The sequence below is a fragment of the Populus euphratica genome, unplaced genomic scaffold, assembly GCF_000495115.2.
Source record: "Populus euphratica unplaced genomic scaffold, PopEup_1.0 scaffold47.1, whole genome shotgun sequence".
NCBI lineage: Eukaryota > Viridiplantae > Streptophyta > Magnoliopsida > Malpighiales > Salicaceae > Populus > Populus euphratica.
The window spans coordinates 146,176-171,076 of record NW_011499925.1 but is presented as its reverse complement, the minus strand read 5'-3'; the positions used below and the strand labels follow the sequence as shown (position 1 = coordinate 171,076).

Genomic DNA, 24,901 nt, shown 5'->3' with positions numbered 1-24,901 from the left:
ATGGGAAAGTAATTTAATAAAAACAAATTCATAAAATTACTTTTGGTTATTATTCTAATATATTAAAAAAATAAAAATATATTCTATTTGATTTTATTTGAGTTTCTGTTCTGTGTTTTTTATCCCACCCGTAAATCTCAAAGAAGGATCTTCTAAGAAAAAGGAACTCAACACCATTCAAGTTCAAAATAAAGCCAAAGCTAAAAGGTTAATTTTTAAATAGCTAGCTCAAGAAATATTAGCAAAATATGGGTTAGAGAATGTGTAAAATTATTCTACAAAACTAAAAAAAATAATGTTTTATAGTAGCAATTGCAATATTATTCTATATTTTATTGTGTTAAAAATTATTTTAAAATCTTATATGTTTTTATATATTTATTTTTTATTTAAAAAATTATTACAAGTTGAATCAACTTTTTAATACTTTGTTCTTATTAGTACATATAATTCTTGATATATTTAATTAAAAATATATATAATTTTTTTATTTATAATTAATTTTTTTTTATTTTTTTAGGAGAATTTATCCAATACATAATCATATTTATATTAGTTATTCAAGAAAATATTTAATAAATTAATATTTTGAAGGAGTTGCTTTTGTTCAAGAACTTGTAATGATTTTCTTATAAATAATAGTAATATAATAATTCAAATAAGTGATGGTGCACGTTACATGCCTTCTCCTGCATGAAACTTGAGACTTTATAAAGTAACCTGCCGTCTAGGCAACTAAGAAGCATAGGATAGTTACAGGATGTGTCATAGTTTGAATTTTAAATAAATGCTCAGATTTATTTAAGGGTAGTTGGAAATACGGTAGAGTTATTTTTTAAACTTGTTTTATTTAAAAATATATTAAAAAAATATTATTTTATTTAAAAAACTTAATTTTAATATCAGCATATCAAAACAATAAAAAATATAAAAAATTTAATTTAAAAAAATTCAAATATATTATTTTTATTTTTTTTATACTACATGATTAGATTAATTAGTTTTGTAAGCTGTAGGGGCTATTCAGTCATTTAAACACATCCCTCTCCCTAATTTAAAACACTATAATTTTTTATATTTTCTTACATTTTTTTTTTCACTCTTTTGCATATGGTTCATATAATTAATATAGCTATGATTATCAAGATTTACATAGAATTACTTCAACATAAAACATTTTTATTTAACAAACATTCAAATTTATTCATTTATGGATGAATTACTTCAACATAAAACATTTTTATTTAACAAACATTCAAATTTATTCATTTATGGATGATTACTCAGCAAACATTGATTATTAAAAATATAGTCCGTAGTTCAAATCAAAGCACTATTAGAAGGTAAACACACGTGCCTTTTATATGAATTTACAGGTCATTGGATCATTTATTTTTTAATAAATAATATTATTTTATTTCTTAAAAAAAACATTCCCGGTATTGATTTGGTCAAGATCTGGTCAACCCGTCAAGTAACTTAGATTAAAAATTAACCCAAGTTAAGATTAATAACTTAGATTTAGCGATCCCACTCTTTGAATATGATGTGTGGATGACACATTAATGCAATAACTATAAAAAGTCAAATGTTGACTTAGCTATGTTGACGTAAAGAGTGATGGATTTACAGAAAGATCACTAGATTAGTAGTAAGGGTAATGATATTTAGGTAATTATATAGAAAATAAATCACAACAAATTATAAAATTTAATTTCTAAAATGAAATTAAAAGATAAAATTATAGAAATAAACATAGATTTAGAAAAGCAAAAAACCCAAACAACAAAACTGGAAAACTGTATTGTGAGGGGATGCACAGCATCATCCCTTCTAGTTTTCTGTTAATTTGAAAATACGAGGAGGAGAAAGAAACGATCGAAAAACAACCAGTTGCAGTCATATAGTAAACTCAGTACAAGGGCAAATAGGTTTTGACTTACCATTCCATTGACAGAATTTGCATGCCACAGACGAAGCACGATCAACGGCCATGGATTGGTAACTCCAACAAGTCTCCAGGCCGCAGAAACCGACCATCAAACAGAAAATTCCCTCCTTCCTCAGCATCAAAAGGCAAAATCATAAGCTAGCTAACTGTTCCGGTAAGATTTGTGAAATACACGATGCTTAATAAAGGCATCTGGCATGGTTTTTAAGCACCATCCTTGGGTTCCATTTCCTAGCATCATGACCAAGTGAACAAATTCACTTCCAGCATCTCCTCTTTTCAAATTACAGCACCTTAATTTCTAATTGAAAAGTTCACGAGAACCCTTGTTCAACAAGATTTAAGGAGCAGCTGTCAAGCATATTTGTGGATGCTTCTCTCAAAGAATCAGGCTCTGCAGACAAGCTTGGCAATCAGTAATGATGCGAATGCCAAGAAAGGAATGGTAACAAAACAGATCTGTCAGCTCGATTCAGTTCAATATATGGAACACATCAAAACACTATATATATATATATATATATATAACACAAGGGCCCCAGAGGTTAAAAAACAAAGGAAGAGAAGCTAATCAGCCAAGCATAAAACAAATGGATTGAAGATTATTCAGTTAGAAATAATATCCTGTCACAACTGACCTCACATAATTTAGGTGTAATATCAAGTACAAAGGTAAGTTAATTTTAAGGATGAGGAAAAACTACAATTTAAAGTTAATGTGTACATGGGAAGCCCAAGTCACACCAAAGCATGACTTGTCTCACCTTCTCTAGTTTCTAGTAAATGCTTGTCTTCTTGCCAGCAAATTGAACACTAACAATGAACTACAGCTGGATATCCTAACAGAACAAACAGTGCATTTACGTTGGAGTTCGAGTGGAAATAAAAACATAAAAGACAAGGCTACACTTTTTCCAGCCAGTCATGTTACATGTTTCAGGATTCAACCTCTTGACCCGTAGACTGGGTTTCATCTTTCTCAGCATCACCTTCTCCATCTTCCTCATCAGCATCATCCGCTAGTTTGGTGAGCTCATCTTGGATAATAAGCTTTATAGATGATTTTCTTGGTGTGAGATCAGTAGCAAATCGCCGAGCTGCAAACCGTCCAGATTACTTTCAGGTACCACGAATAAAATACAATATACAAACATAATCTCTCGAAATTTAAAAAAAAAATCAAAATTTAAGACAGATGTTGCTATTTCATTTGAAGGTCTGTCCATCTTAAGAAATCTCATAATTAAGGCAAAAACCTTGACTGACATACAGTCAATCAAGATGCAGATCTTTACTACATATGGACCATAACAACCACTCTGCTTGTAGAGAATTGAGGTACAATTGTATATTATCCAGTCATTTTGTCGATCAATTTTAGGTTGAAGTAGGCATGGTTGATCACAACTAGAGAATCAGGAGTATGGTCATCTTGTTTATTTACTTGAAACATAGATGGCCTGCACTTTACAGGCCATGCCAGTTTGTCACATGAATGTTTGTCAAGGTATTTTCCCAGATAAGAACACAATTTTCTCTAACCAACTATGGTAAAAAATACATACCAAGTAGCTTTAGAATGTCGGTGAAAGTAGCCTGCAAATAACAAATTAAAGATTAGTAAAGAACAAATTATTAGATACTAAAATAAAGAGATGAAGAAAATGACATTATAATTCAATCAGATTCCTGTGAAGAAAATGATAGTCCCAAGTTTGATCGCTAAGAACAAATACAATAGCTAGATTCTTTCTTTTAAACAATTTAGCAATTTTTCAAAGCAACAGAACATTATCAGTCACTGCTCCATTTTACCAGCCTTAATTCATCTAAAATGATTTGCAGATTATTGAAGTGCCAAAGATATAAAATTACAGGAAAAAAATTGTACAATTTCAAGAGGCTGCAAACACATGGAACTTGAATATGTAATTGATGATGCTAAAAAAAAGCAGAATGGGAAACACAGACATAATATATCATTTCATCATCAGAAGAAATGATCAAATAATTCCATTCTAAGGACCTTGGGGGTAATTTAGGAGCTGCTTACAACACCTTTTTTTAAGTGATTATGTAAAAGTAGGGCCATAAAATTATCATGGCAATCTAGGGTCTCAAAATTGTTTTTTTCACTTGGATTGTTTTAGGTCTGAATGATCAGGATGGTAAAACTGATCATGAAAATGTACGAGTGAAAATGCAAGAGTTCACCTACTACATAAAGGCCTAATAATAATAAATGCAAAAATAAACACAAAAGCTCTCAACAAATTTTAACTACATGGTTACTCCTAAAAGGCCAACGAAATGCTTAATACTTGGTTAAATCCAAAGTTCATACAGGCTAATAATTTTTTGATGAACATAGAATCTGTCCTGAAAAGATAGAACCGGCAAAGTTCGACGCGAATAAGTGATTAACTCATGCATCATGTTTCATTCAATAAATAATTAACAGCAGCACTTACATGACCCAGGGAGAAAAAATAGTAAGTATTTTACAAAGTCGAGATTTTACCATAAACAACATACTCATTAAACCCAAAGAAAAAAAATAGAAGATTATATGTATTTCTTAAGTTAAGCATAGGAGCAGAAGATTAGTACCCTTTCCTTTCATATATATCTTAAGCATAGGAGCATGAGTGTCAAATATAAGGATGACAATAACAGTCTTGCCTGAGAAAAAAGGTTGCCATCCATATGGGATTATATATGTGGCAATTAAAACAGTGCAGAGTAGGCAAACGGATATGTGCAGGCTTTAAAAAGTTGCTCAATCACCATGGAAATGGGCTAAAAAGGAACTCGTTATAACCAGCCTATAACTCATTGAGCTCAACGAGTTAGCAGGCAACTCATAAATGATTTTGCTCATGGCTGATTTTTAGCCGAGTTAGCTCTTTTTTTTGTGTTTGATGCATTAATACATGCACTTTCATGATTTGGAACACGGTTTTAACAACCATGATGGCAATGGCAATGACATGCATCTAGCATGCTGCATTTATGGCCTCCTTTCTAACAGTTTATTACCACCAAAGGCAGCAATGATGACAGATCTTACCGTATTGAAATCAACCTCCTTCAGAATTTTGCATATTGCATCTCTAAGCTCATCATCACTTGGCGTCAATTTGTCCTCTTTAACTTTAGCCTTTTCCTTCTCTTTTCCACCTTTTTTAACTTAAAGTAAAAAAAAATATGTCAACGAAAAGGAAAACAATAGCATTCCGTTTCAATTTCACAATAATACAACAGTCATGATTAAATTCAAAGAAACTTCTATGATGAATTCAAATAAAGAATTATAGCTTTTTTAGATGCTATCTTCTGACCAAATAAACAATAACAATCCATTTCCAAATGAGAAGAACTGACTAACAAAATCACGGTTCTAAAAAAGGCAATTACTTCATGTAATAGTCTTTATTTAATGGATTTTTTACAATCTATTACCCTAGCCATTTCACAAGAACAACAGCATCGAGGCCACTATTTTCTGTTACTTTTCATTATTCCTATTATTTCCATTTTCACATGTTTCCTTTCCTTTTATTTTCATTTATTTGATCTTTTCATCTTTCACAACTTTTCAACTTAGCCACACCGAATTCTTAAAAAACATTATAATTGGACCGAAATTAAACGTAAAATTTTCATTGCTTTTTTTGAAAGTGAATATCTAACTTTAAGTTTGGAAGGTAGATGTATTATCACAACTCTTTCACATTACTCACAAAAAATTGTTGCTTTTTAACTTGCAAATATTTAGTAATTACACCATTTTATGGTATTGATTTATTAGATTACTGCAGATCTAAGTGGCTTTGATATTATTTGTAAATGATTATCAAATATATTGAGATTTTTATTAACTTGAACGTTGATTTTTTTTTTTTTTTTGGGTTTTTGTTACCCTTGTCACAGACAAGGATCTTGTTATTACTAAACTAATTTTTTAAATTATATGGCGATGAATATTCTCTGCACAACTTTAAGTTGTGATGTATTATTTTACTATGATAATAAGCAAGTGAGAACCATTAGAAGTGTTGTTATTGAGCTTGTTTAGTAAAATCATAAAATTTTTCTAAGAGTTGCTAAAAGATTTGCAACAATTATAGCTGCACCCATTATTTTATGCCTGCGATATTGCTACCTCAATTTAAAACCATGGACCAAACAGAAAAAAAGGTTACCCATTTTCTCCTTGGAGGCAGATTTCTTTGGAGTCAAGGGCTTCTCCTTTGATGCTTTTTCAGTTTTCTTCTTGCTTGAGGAAACCTTTGGACTTGCATCACTATCCTCATCAGAATGAGGGTACTTTGATGAGGATTTTTTAGGTGTTCTTTTCACTGGTGGACTGGACTTACCAGACACTGAGATTCTGGTTTTAGCTTTTCCAGAAGATGCTTTTTTTCTAGATGATGTAGCTGACCTCTTTTTGCGTTTTCCAGTGTCTTCTTCGGATTCTTCTTCAGATTCTTTTTTCTCCTCGCTTTCAGAATGTTCAGAGATTTCAGCATCAGATTTATCTAAAGCACCATTTTCATTTTCCTCTTCTACGTTTTCTTGTTCCTGTTCTTCTTCTTCATCTTCCTCATCTTTCTCTTCTTCTGACTCGTCTTCTGTGTCTGCTGTACTCTTTTTATCTCTTCTCTTTGAATCATCATCAACTTTTCCTCGACTCTGCAAAACAACCCAAATCCTTTTAAAAGGGGAATAATGAAAACACTCTAGATGCACAAAGGGGGAGACTGTTGTACAATTCTGCCACCTATCAGATTCTTCTAAAGCAGTAGAATTGCACAAACAGCAAACATGTACTGTTATTAATCTAGCTTTCAACAGCTTTTCAGCAGAAGGCTATCACAAGCAGAACATACAAGATTCACATCAGGTTTTTATCCAAAAGGTTAATAGTATGCAATGATATCATAGAATATACGACATGACACCAAATTTTATGGAGCATCTTTATATGTATAACATTGAATTAAAAAACATGATTATGATGTTAACAAAAGAAATTATACCTTAGCTGAACGTTTTGATGGTGTGCTCCCAAAGGATGAACTTCTGGCCACTCTCTTGCGCTTTTTGCTTGCTTTTTCCTAGGGGACAGATCCAAATGAACATCAAAACTCAAATAGATGCCAAAGCAAATGAGTTTAATTTGCAACATCTAAACTTCATAGCAATGGAGGATAAAAGTCCACAAACCTTCTCTTTTTCAGCAAATAACTCAGTGGTTGTCACATGGGGAGCCACCAAAAAGTCTATCAGCTTCGTAACAATATCTTCCTGTGTTCACAATTTAAGACCATTTTAGTAGCATATTTAACTGAACTTCACAGGAAAAAGCGCACCCTGACATTTAGGGATAGGCCTCCTGTGCAAGAGAGAAACTACAGTGGTGTTTGTGCGATCAACACCAATGCATCCCACAAGCAGTAGGATTGTAGGTTCACCCATAATGCTAGATTGTTTATGTGCGTGCTCATGTGCACAGAGACAGAAGCAGTGTTGATTAAAAAACCTAGACCTCACTAGGCTAAACCATGATTTTCTAATTAATGACAATTACAAAGTTAATCAGATTACATATTAACAAAAATATACAATTAACAAAGTTAGAAATAACTTGGATAAATCACCTCCCCTTGTACAGCATCAAGGAAGCAGTTTAAACCTCTGAATTAACTGATTTCCTCACAAATGCTGGATAACTATAACAGGAAATAATTTTCACAGCTAGCGAGAAGATCAGAAAACATAGTGCAAAACTCAATCCTTGGAACACGAGCTGAAACCTAACACACAAAATTAGTTGATCAACTCACCTTCTTTGTAGTAGCCTTGGTAATTGGTATGTCAAGAAAATCACAAAATTCCAACAACTTCTCTTTATTGCACTTGTCAAATTTTTCTTTCACTTTACTCTTTTGTTTCTCCTGTAATCATTATAGAAGAAAATAATGATAATTATTTCAAAAGACTAACTTTGTACATGAAACCAAACAATAAATGACAGATAAAAACTAATTAAAACCTTCTTAACATTCTTAATCTAAAATTAGTACTTGTAGAAATAACAAAAACTCATCTTCATCACAAAATGATCTTTCTCACCTCATTTTGATGCCACACAAAACCAGAGAACCGGGATATGTTACTCTTGATCTGCAATGCCTGCAAAAGCAAGGAACTGAAATTGCATAAAGCAAGATTGGATTACAATAAACCCCGGTCGTTCCATCTCACAAACAATGACGATCAACCAAGTTTATATTTGTGTTCAGAATCCTCAATATCAATTACAATAGACAGCATGAGAAAGACAATAACACAACAAGAGCAAATAAAAAAGTAAACAGAAACTGATTACCCTTCCTCTCCTTCCAAAAAGAATTGTGTGAAGCAGTTTGAATGTATCATCAATCTTCCTTCTTGATAACTTGAATGCCACTGTAGACAAAACATTTTCAGAGGTCATTTACATCACCCATTGCTCTGCATGGATATGTTCAATACAGCCATTATAAGAAGGAAGATCCTTGAACAAGATATTCTCTTCTTCATCAACCATCCTCGAAGACATGGTAGCAACTATTTCAAAAAAGACAAAATAGATACATACAGGAAAGAAAAGGCGTACCACAAAACTCACAAGGCTAAACCAAGAGGGAGGGTGAATGAGAGAGTACAAGATGACAAAAGAATGTACTAAATAGATGAATTTCCTTATTCTTCAACATCCTTAAAAAAAATGGTGGGCTGCAACTTTTGTTGAACTGGATCGTGAACACACCATATTCTGGATCATATGATCCAGAACGTCATGCATGAGGGAGAGTAGCTTTCCAATTAACTCTGGTTTGGTCATTTAAAATGCATATATTACAAGACAGCATAACAACTATCAAGAGTTTTTCACAAGCACAAAAACCAACAATTTATTACATAATCGAACTAACTATTTATTTCTTCAACCATCTTAAAAAAACTATACCTGCAAATCAATTTCTAGTTAATAATACAGAAGCAATAATGAAATTTGGAGAAATCATACCACCATCTTACAACCCTCTAAAAGGAAGATCACTAAGAAACCAGGACAACTAGACACAGTAATTTAGACTACATGCATCAATTAAAGTGTCCATAACAAACGTATAGACAACAACAACAACAATAAAACAGCACTTCTGACTTCTGAATATTACAAAGGAAAGGCCAGCAATCCAAATAGGATGAACAACATATTAAAAGAAATTAGATATGCTAGGTGCAATATAATCAATATTGCACAGTAAATACTTTCAAGATCAGTTTTCATTTGATCTATTTGTTGGCAAGGACCTCAAGATTTGGAAAAAGAAGACCTTTTAAAAGCTTCATCCCAGTGAAGTCCACAAACACTTGAAACTGTTCTAAACTACACTTGGAAGAAACACAGAATGTGATGCCACATAAATTCTTCAATTGAATTGCTTCTTACACTGATAAAAAAAATCCCGAATTATGGGAGCAGTAATGAAATTTCCATACTTTAACCCCCCAGTCCTGCCACCCGTGAATTATATATAATCAATCAGCTCTATAATTTACATATAGCTGCCGCAACAACAAAATGAGTACAGGCAACAGAAAAACAATTGCCTGACAGCATCAAAATTGATATTCAAGAGAGACAGGGATAGAAAATTAAAAGATGAACCATACCATTAGGTATATCTTTCAGCGGGATGCCTTGGCCCTGCATTTTTCAGCATAAACCAAAAATAATTTAAATCACCACATGACATACAAAACAAGATTTACACACTGAAAATGGAGTAAAAAAACACCTTTTCAATCTGGAATTCTTTGACAGCATCTTTGTCAATGGTTGCCACCAGCCTTTCAACAGATTTTCGTTCACGCTGTGGCCTATCAAAAGCAGGGGTCCTCAGCTCTGGCTCCTTCTTCTCTTCCACTACCTTCTTCTTCTTTTCAGCTTTCCTTCCATCACTCTTCCCTTTCCCACGTTGCTTTGACCGTTTCCCTTCCTCCAACTTTTTGTCTTCCTCCTTGGATCTTTCAACCATCTCCTCCACCTCTTCTTTGGTTTTTTCCTCCTCCACCTCTTCTTCCTCATTGGATCCATCAACCTTCTCCTCCACATCTTCTTTGGTTTCCTTCTCCTTTTCTTTCATCTCTTCATCTACTATGGGTTCAGTTTCTTCTTCCATTGCTTCAGTTCTTCCTTCTTCCTTATCTTCTTTCTCTTTGCCTTCCTTTTCTTCAGTCACCTTGGGGCCTTCATCCATCTTATCTGTCTCAGCGTTCTCGCTATCATTTTTATCTTCTTCCATTTCTTTTACTCCATTATTTTCCTCTCTTTTTTCCGTCATAACTTCATTGGACTTCTCTTTCTCAGGTGTACTAGTCCCATTTGCTGCTACCTCTGGAACTTTGGTCTCATTTTCTTCCTTGCCCATTTGTTTTGCTTGGACAACAAAAGGCTGTATTCAGGGAAAAAAGAAAATCATATTCAATTTGAAGAAGATCACAATTAACAAGTTACACGTGAAGAAAACCAAAAAAAAGAAGAAGCTCAAATGCACATAGGAGATCTTGAAACATGAATCATCATGTATCCCAATGGTTAAACTCCCATAAAAATAAAAATAAAGTACACAAAATGCTCAAATTGAAAGAATAAAAGCAACTTTCCCCCAGAGGAAAAACAAGCCAGAGGATTGCGGAAGTACCAAACTTCCCACAATTTAGATAAAACCCGAAACACAAGATTTACAACAAAAAAAAAATCGTAAGTTTGCTAGCACAAAAAGCAACTTTCCTCCAGAGGAAAAACAAGCCAGAGGATTGCGGAAGTACCAAAATTCACACAATTTAGATAAAACCCGAAACACAAGATTTACAACAAAAAAAAAATCGTAAGTTTGCTAGCACAAAAACCACAGGAAACCTAAAGAAAAAATAGATAAAAAATCAGATCTCTAAATCTACTCGTCGTATAGTTTTTTTAAAAGGAAGTTTAAATTGAGCCAAAGTTACTTTCTTAAGCTCAATTAAGCAAAAAAAAAAAATCCAAAACTCAAGCTCCCAAGTGAGCCTAGTCTTAAAAATAAAAATAAAAATAAAAAAACCTAAATTAAAACACCAAGAATTTCCCATAATTTCCAGCACTTTCACAGCAACCAAACGCAACATGCAAAGTTAATTGCATGCCAGGACAAAATCCAATAATCAAGAGTGAACAAACACTAAAAAAAAAAAAGAAAAAAACTAAACAGCACTAAAAACACACACTCATACAACAACAAACAACAAATTGAACCACAATTCTACATAAAAAACATGAAATTCAAGCATAATTAAGACAAAAGGAGCTATCAAAATAGAAACTTACTCTGATATGTTGATTTGATACTGAGCTTAAAGAAGAAGCACTAAACTCCACTCTCTGACTTTGGGAACATAATTTCTTTTTCTTTTTCTTTTTCTTTTTTTTTTAGCTTCGATTTCCTAGTTATGAGGTGGGTGTCTATTTTTATAGTTCGGACTCGAAATCCGGATTTAAAATGCAGTTGAACGCCACCTAGGATGAAACTGCAGATGTGGGAAGACCGGGGAATTGATGGACGACTCTGATTCTTTTATTTCAGTATCTGGGATTTTACGGTCCTGATCTTATATTCGCTCTCTCAGGATTGGCGTATTGTGTTGGTGGGTCCAAGCATAAAACACTAAGGGCAAAAGAAAAGCGCATTTGTCTTCGAATGACAGTGACTAGTATTACCCTCTCCTATAGAGGCTACATGGAGTCGTAACACTACGCCACAACCTATAGCCACGTGGAGTGTGTTTGAGAAAGTGGTGGCTTTTATGTTTTTTTGATTGATAAAAATTATTTTTTTTATAATATATGTATAAAAATATATATTTTGTTAGAATTATATTTTAAAATATTATTATTTAATAAGTAATTGGTATGTGATTAGTTATATTGTTTTTTAAAATACTTTTATTAATAAAATTAGCCAAAAGAACATACATTAATTTGCAAGTTGCTAGTAGCTGAGTAGTTTTTCATACATTAAAGAAATAATAATGTTATATTGTTGTTGTTTTTTAATTATCTCATTAAACTATCTGTTATTCCATCACAAACATAATTAATATATTCCATTTAAAAAGACTGTTAGTTGCCTTGACTTTGTGAATATGAAAAAACATTGATTAAAATATCATCAGAAATAAAATTAGGATTGCGATTATATTTTATAAATACAAAATCTTCTTATGACTTCCTCCTAATATAGTCATGTAATGTCATTGATGCCACTAAAATCTGCACTTGTGATTTGTATGGATATGCTGGCATGTTCTGTAAAATTCTCCACTTTTGTTTCCACACTCCAAATGAACGTTCAATGACATTGCGAAGTGACGAGTGTTCACGATTATATCACTTTTCCTGGCTGGTTGGTTGCCCTCGATGCCGAAACTCTTGGAAGTGATATCTCTCACCTTTATATAGACTGAGCTATCCATACTCATTTGGATATCCAACATCAACTAAATAATATTTTCCTAATAACAAGGAAGAAAATTATAACAAATTTAATGACAAAAAATATAGAATACATATATTTTAAATTTAATTAACAATTAATTATTTTAATATATTTACCTTAAGAAGGTTTTGGAAATTTGATATTTGGATTGTTAATAGCCTCCAGAAAAATATGAGTATCATGAGCGCTACCTTCTCATCCTGCCCAACACAAACATGAATTGCATATCAAAACTACATGCGGGTATAACATTATGTGTCGGCACACCTTTTCTACCAATGAATGGCACTTGATTTTCCTGAGAAACAGAAGCACGAACATGTGTGTCATCTATCACACCAATACAATTCTACAAAATATGTCAAAACACAACATTAGCCAACATGTCATAAATAATGACTAGCAAAATCTTAAATATTTTTTTTTCATTGGTTGCTATAAACAGCATTTGGCTTACCTTAAAATGAGACATAAATCTCGGATTCATCGCAATTTCTTGTGGAGTGTTTAAAAATTCAAAGTCCTATGGTTTAATTATATCTACAGCAAGCAAACAAATTGTCTTCAACACTTCATTAAAATTTTGACTCATAGTTTCACCAGAATATTGAATCTTTCTTGTACTTGTCTATTTGTTACACCTAATGCAATTGTGTACAAAAACATTTCCACCTTCTCAATAACACTTATCCTTCTTGATGGTTTCAGCCCATATTGTATTTTCAAGTCATAATACAGGGTTTGTAATGTTGTTGCATCCATCATAAACATGTTAACACATTGTTTCTAGTGACCTCGTACGACTTCATTCAACCATCTCATCCCCGTGTTATATGAAACCATACAAAATTCCTTATGCATATAAGTAGCATAATACACGTGTAAAGCACCAGCGGTGCATAACAACAGCTTTTTATGATCATTTTCTCTTAGCCAAAACGAATCATCCTTATCATTAAAACAATTTTCATCTTCATTTTCATCATTATCATCATCACTGTCACCATTATTATCCATTCCGTTCGAATCATCCCCACCATCATTAACTCCACCATTACCACTACCATTATCATCATTGACAACTCCACCACTACCACTGGTACATAACAATTACATGATTCATAACGGTATCATAATTATCGTTATAGTTAACACCAAACATAGCATCAACCCATTCATCTGTCATATCTACCTACACAAATTCAATTACAAACATTTGCTTTTATACCAATTAGTAACATAAATAAGTAACACGATATAATTACTATATCTCGATTAACAACAATTCATAAATATTTATTATTGTAATATTATAGCATATGCCTATTATGAATTGTACAAAAACGATGAGCGTGTTTGATTATTTGTTATAACACAGAAAGAGCAAAAGTTTTTTGAAATGCTGCTTTGTTAAAATGTAATTATCAAGTACAATCATATGAGGAAATGAAGAGAGAAGCAGCCTGGAAAAAATTAACTACACAATTCCAGGAAGAATTATTTGCCAAATTCTTTGTAAAAGTAACAGAAATGTTTGCAGACGAAACTTTCCCAAAAAAAAAAACATTTAAGGGGTCATTTGAATATTCAGTAAATATTACACAAGGGCTATTGATTGGGAAAAAAAATGCATCTTGCCATATAAGAGTTGTAAAAATAATTAATCTATTCAAAAAGTTGATTCAAATAAGAGTAACTTACAACTATATATGATTCTTTGTAGAAACTCCCAGGACTGAATGTTTTTCTTGCTGCAATGTTTAAAGTTATATCTCATATTACACACAACATATATTATATAGGGAGTTGCAAGTATTGTGGGATAAAAAACTAACATCTATACACTCACAAGTTTATCATACCAAACTATAACAAGTTGACAAAATGTCCATACAATATGCCTGACATATTCTCTTCCAAACTGTAACAACATGCCTGATATATTCTCTTCTTGTTATGTTTTTCCTATTTTTCCTACATTATATATATTGTGCCAGTGTCTTTATTATGATGATTTGATGTAATTTGACTTGCTTTTCAATTGTATGTACCCAATATCCTTTCAACCTGTAGTATTATATAATTACTATCAAGAAAACTAAAGCAACTGGAATAATGTTGTGCTGAACACTTACAAATATATAATTATATCTATCGTTGGGACCCATAGCAATTGACAGTAATTATTTTCTTTGTTTCGGCCAACAAGAACACAGTTCATCTAACATTTTTGAATAATCATATAGTAAGGAAAAACAAAAGTCTGACATATATTCCTCTTAAGATGCTGCAATCCGGTTGTTCTAGGAAGAAAACTAATATAATATTCAATAAATATAGCATAATTTTTTATACATTAATAGCAAACCAATTACCTAGGATAGTAATTCACCATCAACATTCATAATAATTCATTATCAACATCACAACAAAAATCTCAAGAAATTTATGAATATTTCATTACATGTAAAACATGTTACATTGGCAATCCATAAACACAATAAAGACCATTGATAATAATTATCCTTAAACATAATAACAGACAACACAACAAGTGTTACCAATATTCCATTAAATTGTAAATAAGCTAGAATAGCAATCCGCAAACATTAATAAAAAAGGTGGTTCTTTACTAAAATCAGCACTACTCTTCATACTTCAATATATCATCTTTAGGAGTATATCCCATTATTGCAAACTTGCACATCATTTGGTAGCACAACAAAACTCTCATAACATGCAGTTGTTTAAGCAATTGATAGCAAGTAATTTTAATTAACCATGACATCATTCTTTAGGAAGCAACAAAAACTAAAAGCATCATTAAAGCAATATTAACCTTCATTTAATGCTTTTGACTTCTCTGATATATTTTTTACAGCCATTGGTACTTCCTATCAAGATATCCTATTGTTGCCCATATCTCTCTTTTATTCCTCTTAGACAAGTACTCCATAGCAAAGCAATATAAGTCATTACAAAAAATAATGTCGAGTATGGAATGAATCTCTGTCATCACCTCACTAATGCTACACCTTATCTTATCCCTACTATCATTCCTTATCAAAACATCATCAACTAGTTTATCCCAATGTGTAAGCATTTGAGCTCCAACTCCATAAGGTTTTTTTTATTTTCTTTGTATTTTACCCACCACATTGCTCCCTTGCTTTTTTCTTTCCACTGTTATTTGTGGTACTGTAATTTTTTATATCAACTCTAACAACTAAATTGCAAACATCATCTATGTAATTGGGAATGACATCCTCCTCGAAATCACCACTACCTTCTTCTAGATTTCTTCTTCATTAACATGAACATTCTGGGTGTTTTGATTTATAGTATCATCATTAAATAATACCCTGGAAAATAGAGTCCAAGCATAGTGTCTAGATGTCATAACATTGCTGAATATTCTATCAAACTTACTGCAAAGTGAAGGTTTAATCCCAATATGTCTAAACTTTTTAAACCCTCTGATTTTCTATATGGAACAAATATGAAAAAGCACATGCATAAACCATATAAAATGTGCTAAATAGTTTAAGAAATAAGACAAGATAAAGACAAATCCAGGAAACAAGGGTACCAATAACTAACTTGAGTTTTTTTATTCCACCACTCATTACTAACACTAATAATTCCAAGTTCACTATTCCATCCTACTCCTATTTCAGAAATCAGTTTTTTCCAAATTCTTCACTCTTTTTTTGCACTATCCCATTTGTTTTTTAGTTGAGTCTTAGTAAAAGCAAGACCTGTTTTCTCTTTGAAGACAACCATAACAAATTTCCATCCAATCTTATCAAAATAAGTGTTTGGCCTCATTCCTTTTTCAATAGCGATAATACAAATATCACAAAATATATGCAGCATCTCTTTACTCTAAGATGCTTTATCCGAGCTTTCAGCACCTTTCATTAAATATTGTTTTCTAGCAAAATGTTATATGCATAGGAATTTCATCAAAATTGCAATTTAAAAAAATAAGAGCATGCTGCCAGCAATGCAATTGATTCAAATACCTATCTGTATATTCATAGTACACAAAGACATAACCACATCTTCAAATTCATACCTACTGTAATCAATAAGTATAGTTTATGAATCAACAATAAAAACACATAACCTCTCTAGATATACCATACACTGACAAATTGAAAAGAACTACATGAACAATGAAATATTATCATTAAAAATTTGAGTACAAGCTACTTGGTTGTATGACAAAACAAGCACCAATTTCATTGTAAACAACATAGTTGAGCCAAGTAAATTAATAAACAAAACCATCGCCACTAATATCATTTTGGTAGAACAACAACACTGTAGATGATATACACTCCAACCAGACAAAATTACAAACTTACCAAGTAATATTTAAAGTTGTTAGAGACAAATGATCAATATCATCAAGGTGTATAGCTTTATAAAATGTATTGAAGCATATCTAGAGCTTCAACAGAAACCAATGCGAGCTACAAGTAGAGGAAGTTGATATCTGATATCATGGAAGAAATAGATTTTCAGGTCTTAGTAAACCAAATGCAACTTACAGGGATAACCAATTGAGAAGAAAAAATCCACATTAATTATGAACAACAAGTCTTCATCAAATATTGGAGTTCTATAGAAAGCAGAGCAAGTATAAATAAGAAATGCAAAAATAAAAAACGCTATTTACACAACAATGGGTGGTCTCATATCACTTAGTAATCTTATATTTTTTATGTTTCTTTTATTTTTTTCTAACTACAAAACTTTTAGGCCTGCAACAAATAAGTAAAACATAACAAATAAGTAGAGAAAAGTACAGAGAACAAGAAGGGGGGAATTTACTCGAACTAAAATAAGTTTGCAAGGGTACATGATAGTTTTGGTTGACCTAAAATTTCTTTTCTGATCATTTTGTAATTAACCAATAAGTGTTTTGAACCATAGTTTAAGTTCAAAAGAAAACTCTTATTAGCTTTACAATTTGGAACGTTGATTGATATAACATGGTGTTAAATAGTAAACAAAGCACACCAGCAGCAAATTCTCAATTCAACACTTCAAGACTCACTTAAATAAAATTCCACACAACAACTAGTGTATGCTTAAAAATTGAAAATATGTCTCAGAAATGCAGAGTGAGTAGAAAAATATACACATTCAACTTTATTGATCGAGTAGCAACTTGAAACACACAAACACACAATTATAATGGGAAATGAATCTAATCCTTCACCCCCTTCACTCCCCCACCTCTCTTTTCCCCTTTCTCTCTTTTCAAAGTACCAGCATTGGAATCAGTATGAAGCCAACATTCTTTTATTTTAAAATACCAATTAATATCAGTTTCCTTTGATCCCTGAGAGCACTGAGATCTTATTCATGCAGATGATGAATTCTCCTCAGAAGACTAAGGCCACTGAAGTCTCTTATTTAATCGCATACAGACTACTCTTGGCATTTTAGAAATATCTTCCTATATGTGTGATACCAATCTTATAAACTCTTTACTGTACAACCTTAAAACAACTAATTAAGCAAATAAAAAAATGAGATAGTGTTGATGAGCACAGTACAATGAACTAACAAATCACTATAGTAATTTTTTAAATAATAGTTAACAAATTATTATCACAACTCACTTTTTGTGCAAGGTAGAGGGGAAGAAGAAAAAATACGGTCCTCAAATGCTTAAGTGTGATATTAGTCTTTAGAACTCAGGACATTTTTCAAAAGATTCATCCCTCAACGTGACCAAATAAAAAATCAAACAAAGAAAAAGAGAAATATTACCAGATCAGTCGCTTATATGAAAGGGGATGTGGGATGGTGAGCAAACAGGAGTGAACGAGCTTTTGGTACCAAAAATAGTGGGGTCTGTTGATTTGGATAGAAGACAACTAGATCTCTAAGGAGAGTTTAGCCTTAGAGATCTGTCAGCTATCGTGAAGAACAAAGGAAAGTGATGGCTTCTTGTTTGGCTCCATGATGGCTTCTCAGGAGCTGGAGGCAATTATGAAGAAAAACAAGTTTTAATATCTTAACTATCTGGCGCAGTAATGGTTTTTAGGGATTTGATGACAAACATAAAGTAATAGCTTACTGATCTTCTTGTGGCTTTTACATATCTGGGGGTATGGTGACAAAAATCTTTTGCGTTTTAGGTATCTGGATCTGGAGAAGTGATGACTTTTAGGGATTGTTAAGTCTGGTGAAGACAAACAAAGTGAATCAAAATCTCTAGAGCAACGGTTACAGTGTTGTGTTTGTAAAGGGAGAATAATGTTGTCTAATTTTTTCAACGGTCTTAAGCACCATAAATTTGTTAAAATTTCATTGTTTGTTTACTGTCTTCAGACCAGCTTTTCACGTAAAAAGCTAGATAAAACTACTTCTAATAAATTGCAGCCATACCTCAAAAATTCATGTGGAGTCCACAAATTAATATTAGCTTCTTGTTGTTACCAAACAATAAAAAATTGTGTTTGGACTAACCGTAAAAGCCACAATGGAGCCCAACATCATCTTAATCTTCACTTGCACTGCGTCGATTTAAATTAATTCTTAACGTAATATTAACATCATAATAACTTTTTTAATTGAAAAATAAAGGAAAATTGTTTATGTTTCACAAAATAAATTTAAAAATATATAAACCAATAATCAAGAAAAAATATAATTCCTAGTAATTAAATAATAAAACAAAAAAGTAATGTTTTTTATACGAAGAAAAAAATAGTTGTGCATCCTTTTTATTGTATAAATTTATATTTGTTTCATGTTAAATATTATTTCTACTTTTCAAGAACAAATAATTTTTATTTTTATAAATATTTCATGCATATATAATTTTTTGTATAAAATATAAAAGAAAAAAATTTAAAAAGAAATTACCAGAATCTCTTTTAAGCATTATAAAATTTAAAATATATTAAATATATGGAAATATAAACTAAACAATTTTAAAAATAAAATAGAACATGTTAATTAAAATTTAAATAGAAAGCTAATGTAAAGTGAATAAATAAATAAGAGAGAGGATATTAATTAAAATCTTTTAAAAAAATAATCAAGAGTTAAAAAATATCCAAAACCGCATGCTTGGAAAGGAATCCAAAAGTCTAGGCACGCTTGGCCTTGAAAGCCTGCTCGGTTGATGTTTTTTATAAATTAATGATAAATCATCTGATGTGGTAATTAATTTCTTATCCTCTATAATATTTTTTGATAATTGAAATTAAGATCCAATTTTTAAGATCCCAAAAATCTACTTTCAACTTGTTTTTTACTCCAAAATAATCTTTAATCTCTTTAAGAATTAAAATTAATATAAATATAATAAAATTTTAAGGATCCTATCTACTTTTCTCAGCATGGTTTGAGAGTAATATCAACTGTATTGAATTTTCTTTTAAGAAATAAATTTATTAATATTATCATTAGCTTTTTTGGTGGCTAGAATATTGATATTCAAGTACTTTCTTTCTTTTTTTCATACTATATTGAGAGATTAAAATTTAAAATTTAAAAATAAAATTTAAGATCAAAGTATAAACTGCTCATATAAAACTAAATAATATCTAAATTGAAATTTAAAAATAAATTTAAGCTTTTCATGTCAACAACAAATAAGATATTATTTATTACAAAAATATTTCTTGACACTGGATACATGTGATAGAATACAAATTGAAAGAAATAATAAAGTATAAAACCACACTAATCTAACTTGAAATGATTAAATTGCAAATAAAAAGTTTGATAAAAAAAAAATATTATTGTTTACATAAATAGTGTCATCACCCCTATATGTTTTAGTATATTTGGCAATATTATTGCTTTGATTTATTATGTTTTTTATTTTTTTAGTTTAATAAGTTTTTTGGTAAAACAAATAACAAAACTATAATTAGTTTAGGATACATGGCATGCTTATAAGTTGACACATGTTTAAAATTAATTTAGAGGTATAATTTTATTTAGAAACAAAAAAAATATAAATAAAGAAATAAATAAAAAATAATTTTTTTATAATAAGAATTATAAATAAATAAATAATTTCTTTAGAGAATTATAATTAAATAAAAAATATAAAAATTGTTTTAAGAAATTTTAAGATATTATTTAGTTAAATAAATAAAAATTATTATTTTATTGAGAAATATGAATAATAAATTAATTATTTTATTTAAATTTTAAATTTTTAAGTTTTTATTTTTATTTTTTTAGAACTCATTATTTTACTGGAAAAAAAATCATGCCATGCCACTTATTCTAAACTAACCATGGTTTATTTTTTACTAAAAGTAAAGAAAACATAGTTGAAAGATATAATAATAGAAGTGTTATGACCTAGGAGCCAATATATTAGCTTGTAGGTGTAAATGTGATAGAATTATTTAACGAAATTGCTACGTCATTCTTTAAATCTTGTAAGTTTATTCTAATTACACTATATATTTATTTGATTAAAATTTATATTTCATACATTATGGATAACATTATTAAAAAGATATCTTTAATTATAGCATTATCGAGATAACTTTTGGCTCAACAATGCTATATATATAAGGGTTAAGAAATGCATGAGATGTATATAATATATGTTGCCTCCCTAATTAATATAGGAGTTACATGAGATGCAATTGGTAGCCAGTATCTATGTAATCATATAAAATTTAACTCACAGAGATAACTCATAGTTTAATCGAACTAGATTTTTTTAGTCAATTAAAGAATCTTTTAATGGGATTTTCCTTCTTTTTTATATATATTTAAAGATTATTAATTTGGCCAAATTGGTAGGAGTCAAACCTTTAAACAAAAGAGGTTATAGTTATTTTGATTAAATAATAAAAAATCTAAAACAAAAGATAAAAAGATAATGGCTATTTATATATTTTTTATTTATCATTTTGCCCTTCTAAGAAAATTAGTGGCCTTAGTTGTCGGGGGGTTATTTTTATCTTTTTACATGTAACATTAGTCATTATTATATTGATTACAAATATAATTATTTTTTCTATTTTTTAAAGCACAGTTGAATTACTAGTTATCCTTAAAAGCAAACTTTTTAAAACTTTCATGGAGAGGTTTTCTTAGTTATTTCACTATTTTAACACATAATTGAAAAAAAAACCCAATTAACCTTATAAACAAAATTTTAAAGCTTGTAGTAGTTCATTTGGCTTTTTTTAATGATAAAAAAGCATTATTTTAGTGTGTTGTTGAAGAAAGTCTCTTTTTTTTTTCTTTTTATCCTCCCCTTGAAAATCACATGAACCATTTAGGATTTCAGAGTTATCCTTTTAGTTATTGATATTTTAAATTTAAATTTAATATAAAAATAAAATAAAATAAAATAAAAACAAATGAAATTGAAAAATAAAATAAATCAAGAAAATAATTGAAAAAACATAAGAATACGAATCAAATTAGATAAAAAAAATTAAATAAAATCAAATATTGAGGAAAGAAATTAAAAAACAAAATCAACTTCTAAATGCATAAAAAGTAAAACAAATAATAAAAAAAAAATAACTAAAATTGATTTTTAGAAAGACATGCACAAAACCTAAAGGAATAAGAAAAAAAAAAAGGAGAAAAAGTACAACATAGCCTAATAAACATACCATTATGTACACATGCCTAACTATTGGGAAGAAAATGTCAAAATGCTTTCATATTATTGTAGAAGGTGGTTTTTGGTCATTGTGAAACATCTTACATGCTACCTAAAGAACATAAACACCTCCTACTAGCAAGCATTTGTGTTGTGCTTGCCAACAACATTTGATTTTTAAATACTATTTTATATTTATTAAAATATCAAAATACCTCTTTAGTAAACTTGATTATTGTCGCTATTTAACTTTTTATCTAATTTTTAATATATTTTAGAAAAAAATAAAAAATAGTAAAAAAATAAAAAAATTCAAAAAATATATTTTTGATAATTTTGCATCACTTGCAATGTCTTTTTCATACACATTTAGTTGTTAATGCATTTTTTAGGTTGGAATTACTTTTTTTTTAAATCAAAATATAAAAAATTAAAAAAAATAAAATTTATAAGAAACCAAATATATATAAAAAAAGTTAAAAGATCAATTTATTTTTGAGATTACTTGATCATCCTTGGACCAAGCAATTGAAAGTAACAATCTTTTTTGTTTCACCTATAAATTGACAGTGATTACACACATAATGAAGGGGTAGAAAATGAGGGGAGAGAAGAGGGGAAAGAGGAGAAATAGCCACACGCACTATCCAACACCCATATTTGGGCAAAAGAAAGGAATGAAAAAAGATCCCTCCGTCTCTTTCAAGGGGCTAAAACAAAGAACCCCCAGATCGGTTTTCTACATGGTTCATGGCAGGGTATTTACTGTGAGCTTTGTTATATACTCCACTAGCTGACCTCACCATCTCCTCTCATCAAACCAGCCTTCTTCTAGCAGATCACCAGTTTCTGCTTCGTAATCAGCAACCAAAAGAAGAAGAACAACACCAATAGCCCGACATCTTTGCTAACCCTCCCCATGCTCTCTCTCTCCTTTTGCCTCCACTCTCCGTTTGCTAACGTCAAAGGATGAGAGAAGCAGCATAAATCTCCAGCATCAACAGCTCATGCTTCAGCCAAAAACAATGCCACAGCAATATCTACAACTCCTGCTTCAACCAAGGACAACACATATTAGCTGATTCAACCGTGAACTCCTCCTTCCAACGTACCACCAGCCAATCCAGTAGCAGTCCACCAGTTTCAGCCGCAGCAATTTCATCCTCCATAGCAAGCTGTGACAGAGCTGCCATTGTAAATTTCATCCTCCACCATGGTCCTCCAGTTCCAGCATTTCGTCTTCTCCTCTTCCAGCTGCTCAGCAACGTGAATGTCACTGGAAACGTCCAGCCTCCCCATGCTAGTAGCTCCTCCACACCATTAACAACATAGCACCAACAGTAACTTCTTGAAAGACCGCCCTCCTACATCAGCAGCAAAGATGGTTCTTCCCAGTTATAGCAGCAGCAAAGCTTCATCATCCCAGGCGTGGCAACACCAGCTTCCTCCAGCAGTGGCGCAACAACCAGCACCGCAGCGTGCATCTTCTCTGAATAGCGGTGCCAGCCGCCAGATCTTCCTCCGCCAGCAAGCTGTCACCCCCAGACCAGGTAACGGCCCCATTTCCTATTCTTTCTTTCCTTTTGAGCTTTGTTGCACGCAGGGATTAGAAGGGCATATGCTTCCATTGCAGTTAATCCTTTGACCAATAAGGATTAGAAGGGTATATGCTTCCATTACAGTTAATCCTTTGACGAAAAAGGATTAGAAGGGCATATGCTTCCATTACAGTTAAACCAAACATTGGAAGCGCAGCTGCAAAAAGTTCCTAAATATATACCATGAAGGACGAGATGAGGGCTTTATAAGCCAAACTTTCAGGTATTAATTTATGTTATCGAGGTCAGTCTTTCTATTTCTAAGTAAATGTGTAGGTGCTTAGATATACTAGAAGACTAGGTTAAGAAAAGATGATGCTCTGAGTTGGCCATGGAGCAAGATTTGTTGTAGTAGCTATTGGGATATGCATGCTGTCATTGCTTCTAGAATTAATTCTAGAATTAAATAATTAAAATTAATCAGAAAATTATTTTTAATTTTTATTTATTTAAACAATGATGAGTTTGGTTTTAAAATAAAAAATAATTATTATTCAATTATTATGTTTAGTATTGCGATTATTATTGTGGTTGTGATTTAAAAAAAAATTATTTTATAAAAAGTACTTTTAATTGAGGTTGGGGTGGAAAAATATATATTTAATTAAAATTGTTGTTGAAATTAAAATGAATAAAAAGTAATTTAATATGTTTAGTTAAAAAATTACTTTTTAAATTGAGGTTGAATGATAATTAAAAAATATATATATTAATATTAATGATTTTTAATTAAATATTATAGATTTAACTACTATTATTACATCATGAAATAAATAATATTAATATCAAATATTTTTTTATTATTTCATTAAACTATGTGCAATTTTATCACGTACGAAATCTATCAAACAAGAACTATATATTTTCCATAATTTCTTAAAAATATAATAACAAAAACTGAATTTTTTATTACGTTATTAAGTAATTTTCTTCTAATTTTTTAAATAAAATATAAATAAAACATAATTTTTTTTATTATGAACCGTGCCAAGTGAATAGCATTGTTCACGTGGACACTGTTCACGTGAATTAATTTACCTGGATACTGTTCACTTCAAGTGCACTCTTCACTCTTGAAGTGAACAGTGACTAGGTGAATTAATTCACCGGAGCATTGTTACAAGAAGTGAACAGTGTCCAGGTG

General features: G+C 30.8%; 1 protein-coding gene across 1 annotated transcript; it reads right to left on the bottom strand.

Moving 5' to 3' along the window:
* Nucleotides 1-2,530: 2,530 nt before the first annotated feature.
* On the bottom strand, nt 2,531-11,515 carry LOC105135569 (DEK domain-containing chromatin associated protein). Its single transcript, XM_011040490.1, has 12 exons — nt 11,376-11,515; nt 9,808-10,464; nt 9,683-9,716; nt 8,346-8,425; nt 8,090-8,149; nt 7,801-7,911; nt 7,181-7,261; nt 6,994-7,071; nt 6,157-6,646; nt 5,022-5,140; nt 3,517-3,547; nt 2,531-3,048 (listed from the first exon to the last, which is right to left on the bottom strand). Exons 2-12 carry the CDS (start codon nt 10,438-10,440, stop codon nt 2,888-2,890), a joined length of 1,878 nt encoding a protein of 625 aa, XP_011038792.1. The 5' UTR covers nt 10,441-10,464; nt 11,376-11,515; the 3' UTR covers nt 2,531-2,887.
* Between the last annotated feature and the right edge of the window lie 13,386 nt (nt 11,516-24,901).

Excerpts from the sequence above, each read along its gene's own strand:
- LOC105135569 (XM_011040490.1), bottom strand. The coding sequence starts at position 10,440 with ATGGGCAAGGAAGAAAATGAGACCAAAGTTCCAGAGGTAGCAGCAAAT. Across the intron at positions 7,262-7,800 it reads CCAAGGCTACTACAAAGAAG|GAAGATATTGTTACGAAGCT; the intron begins GTGAGTTGATCA and ends TTGTGAACACAG. Across the intron at positions 5,141-6,156 it reads TGCCTCCAAGGAGAAAATGG|TTAAAAAAGGTGGAAAAGAG; the intron begins GTAACCTTTTTT and ends TTTTACTTTAAG.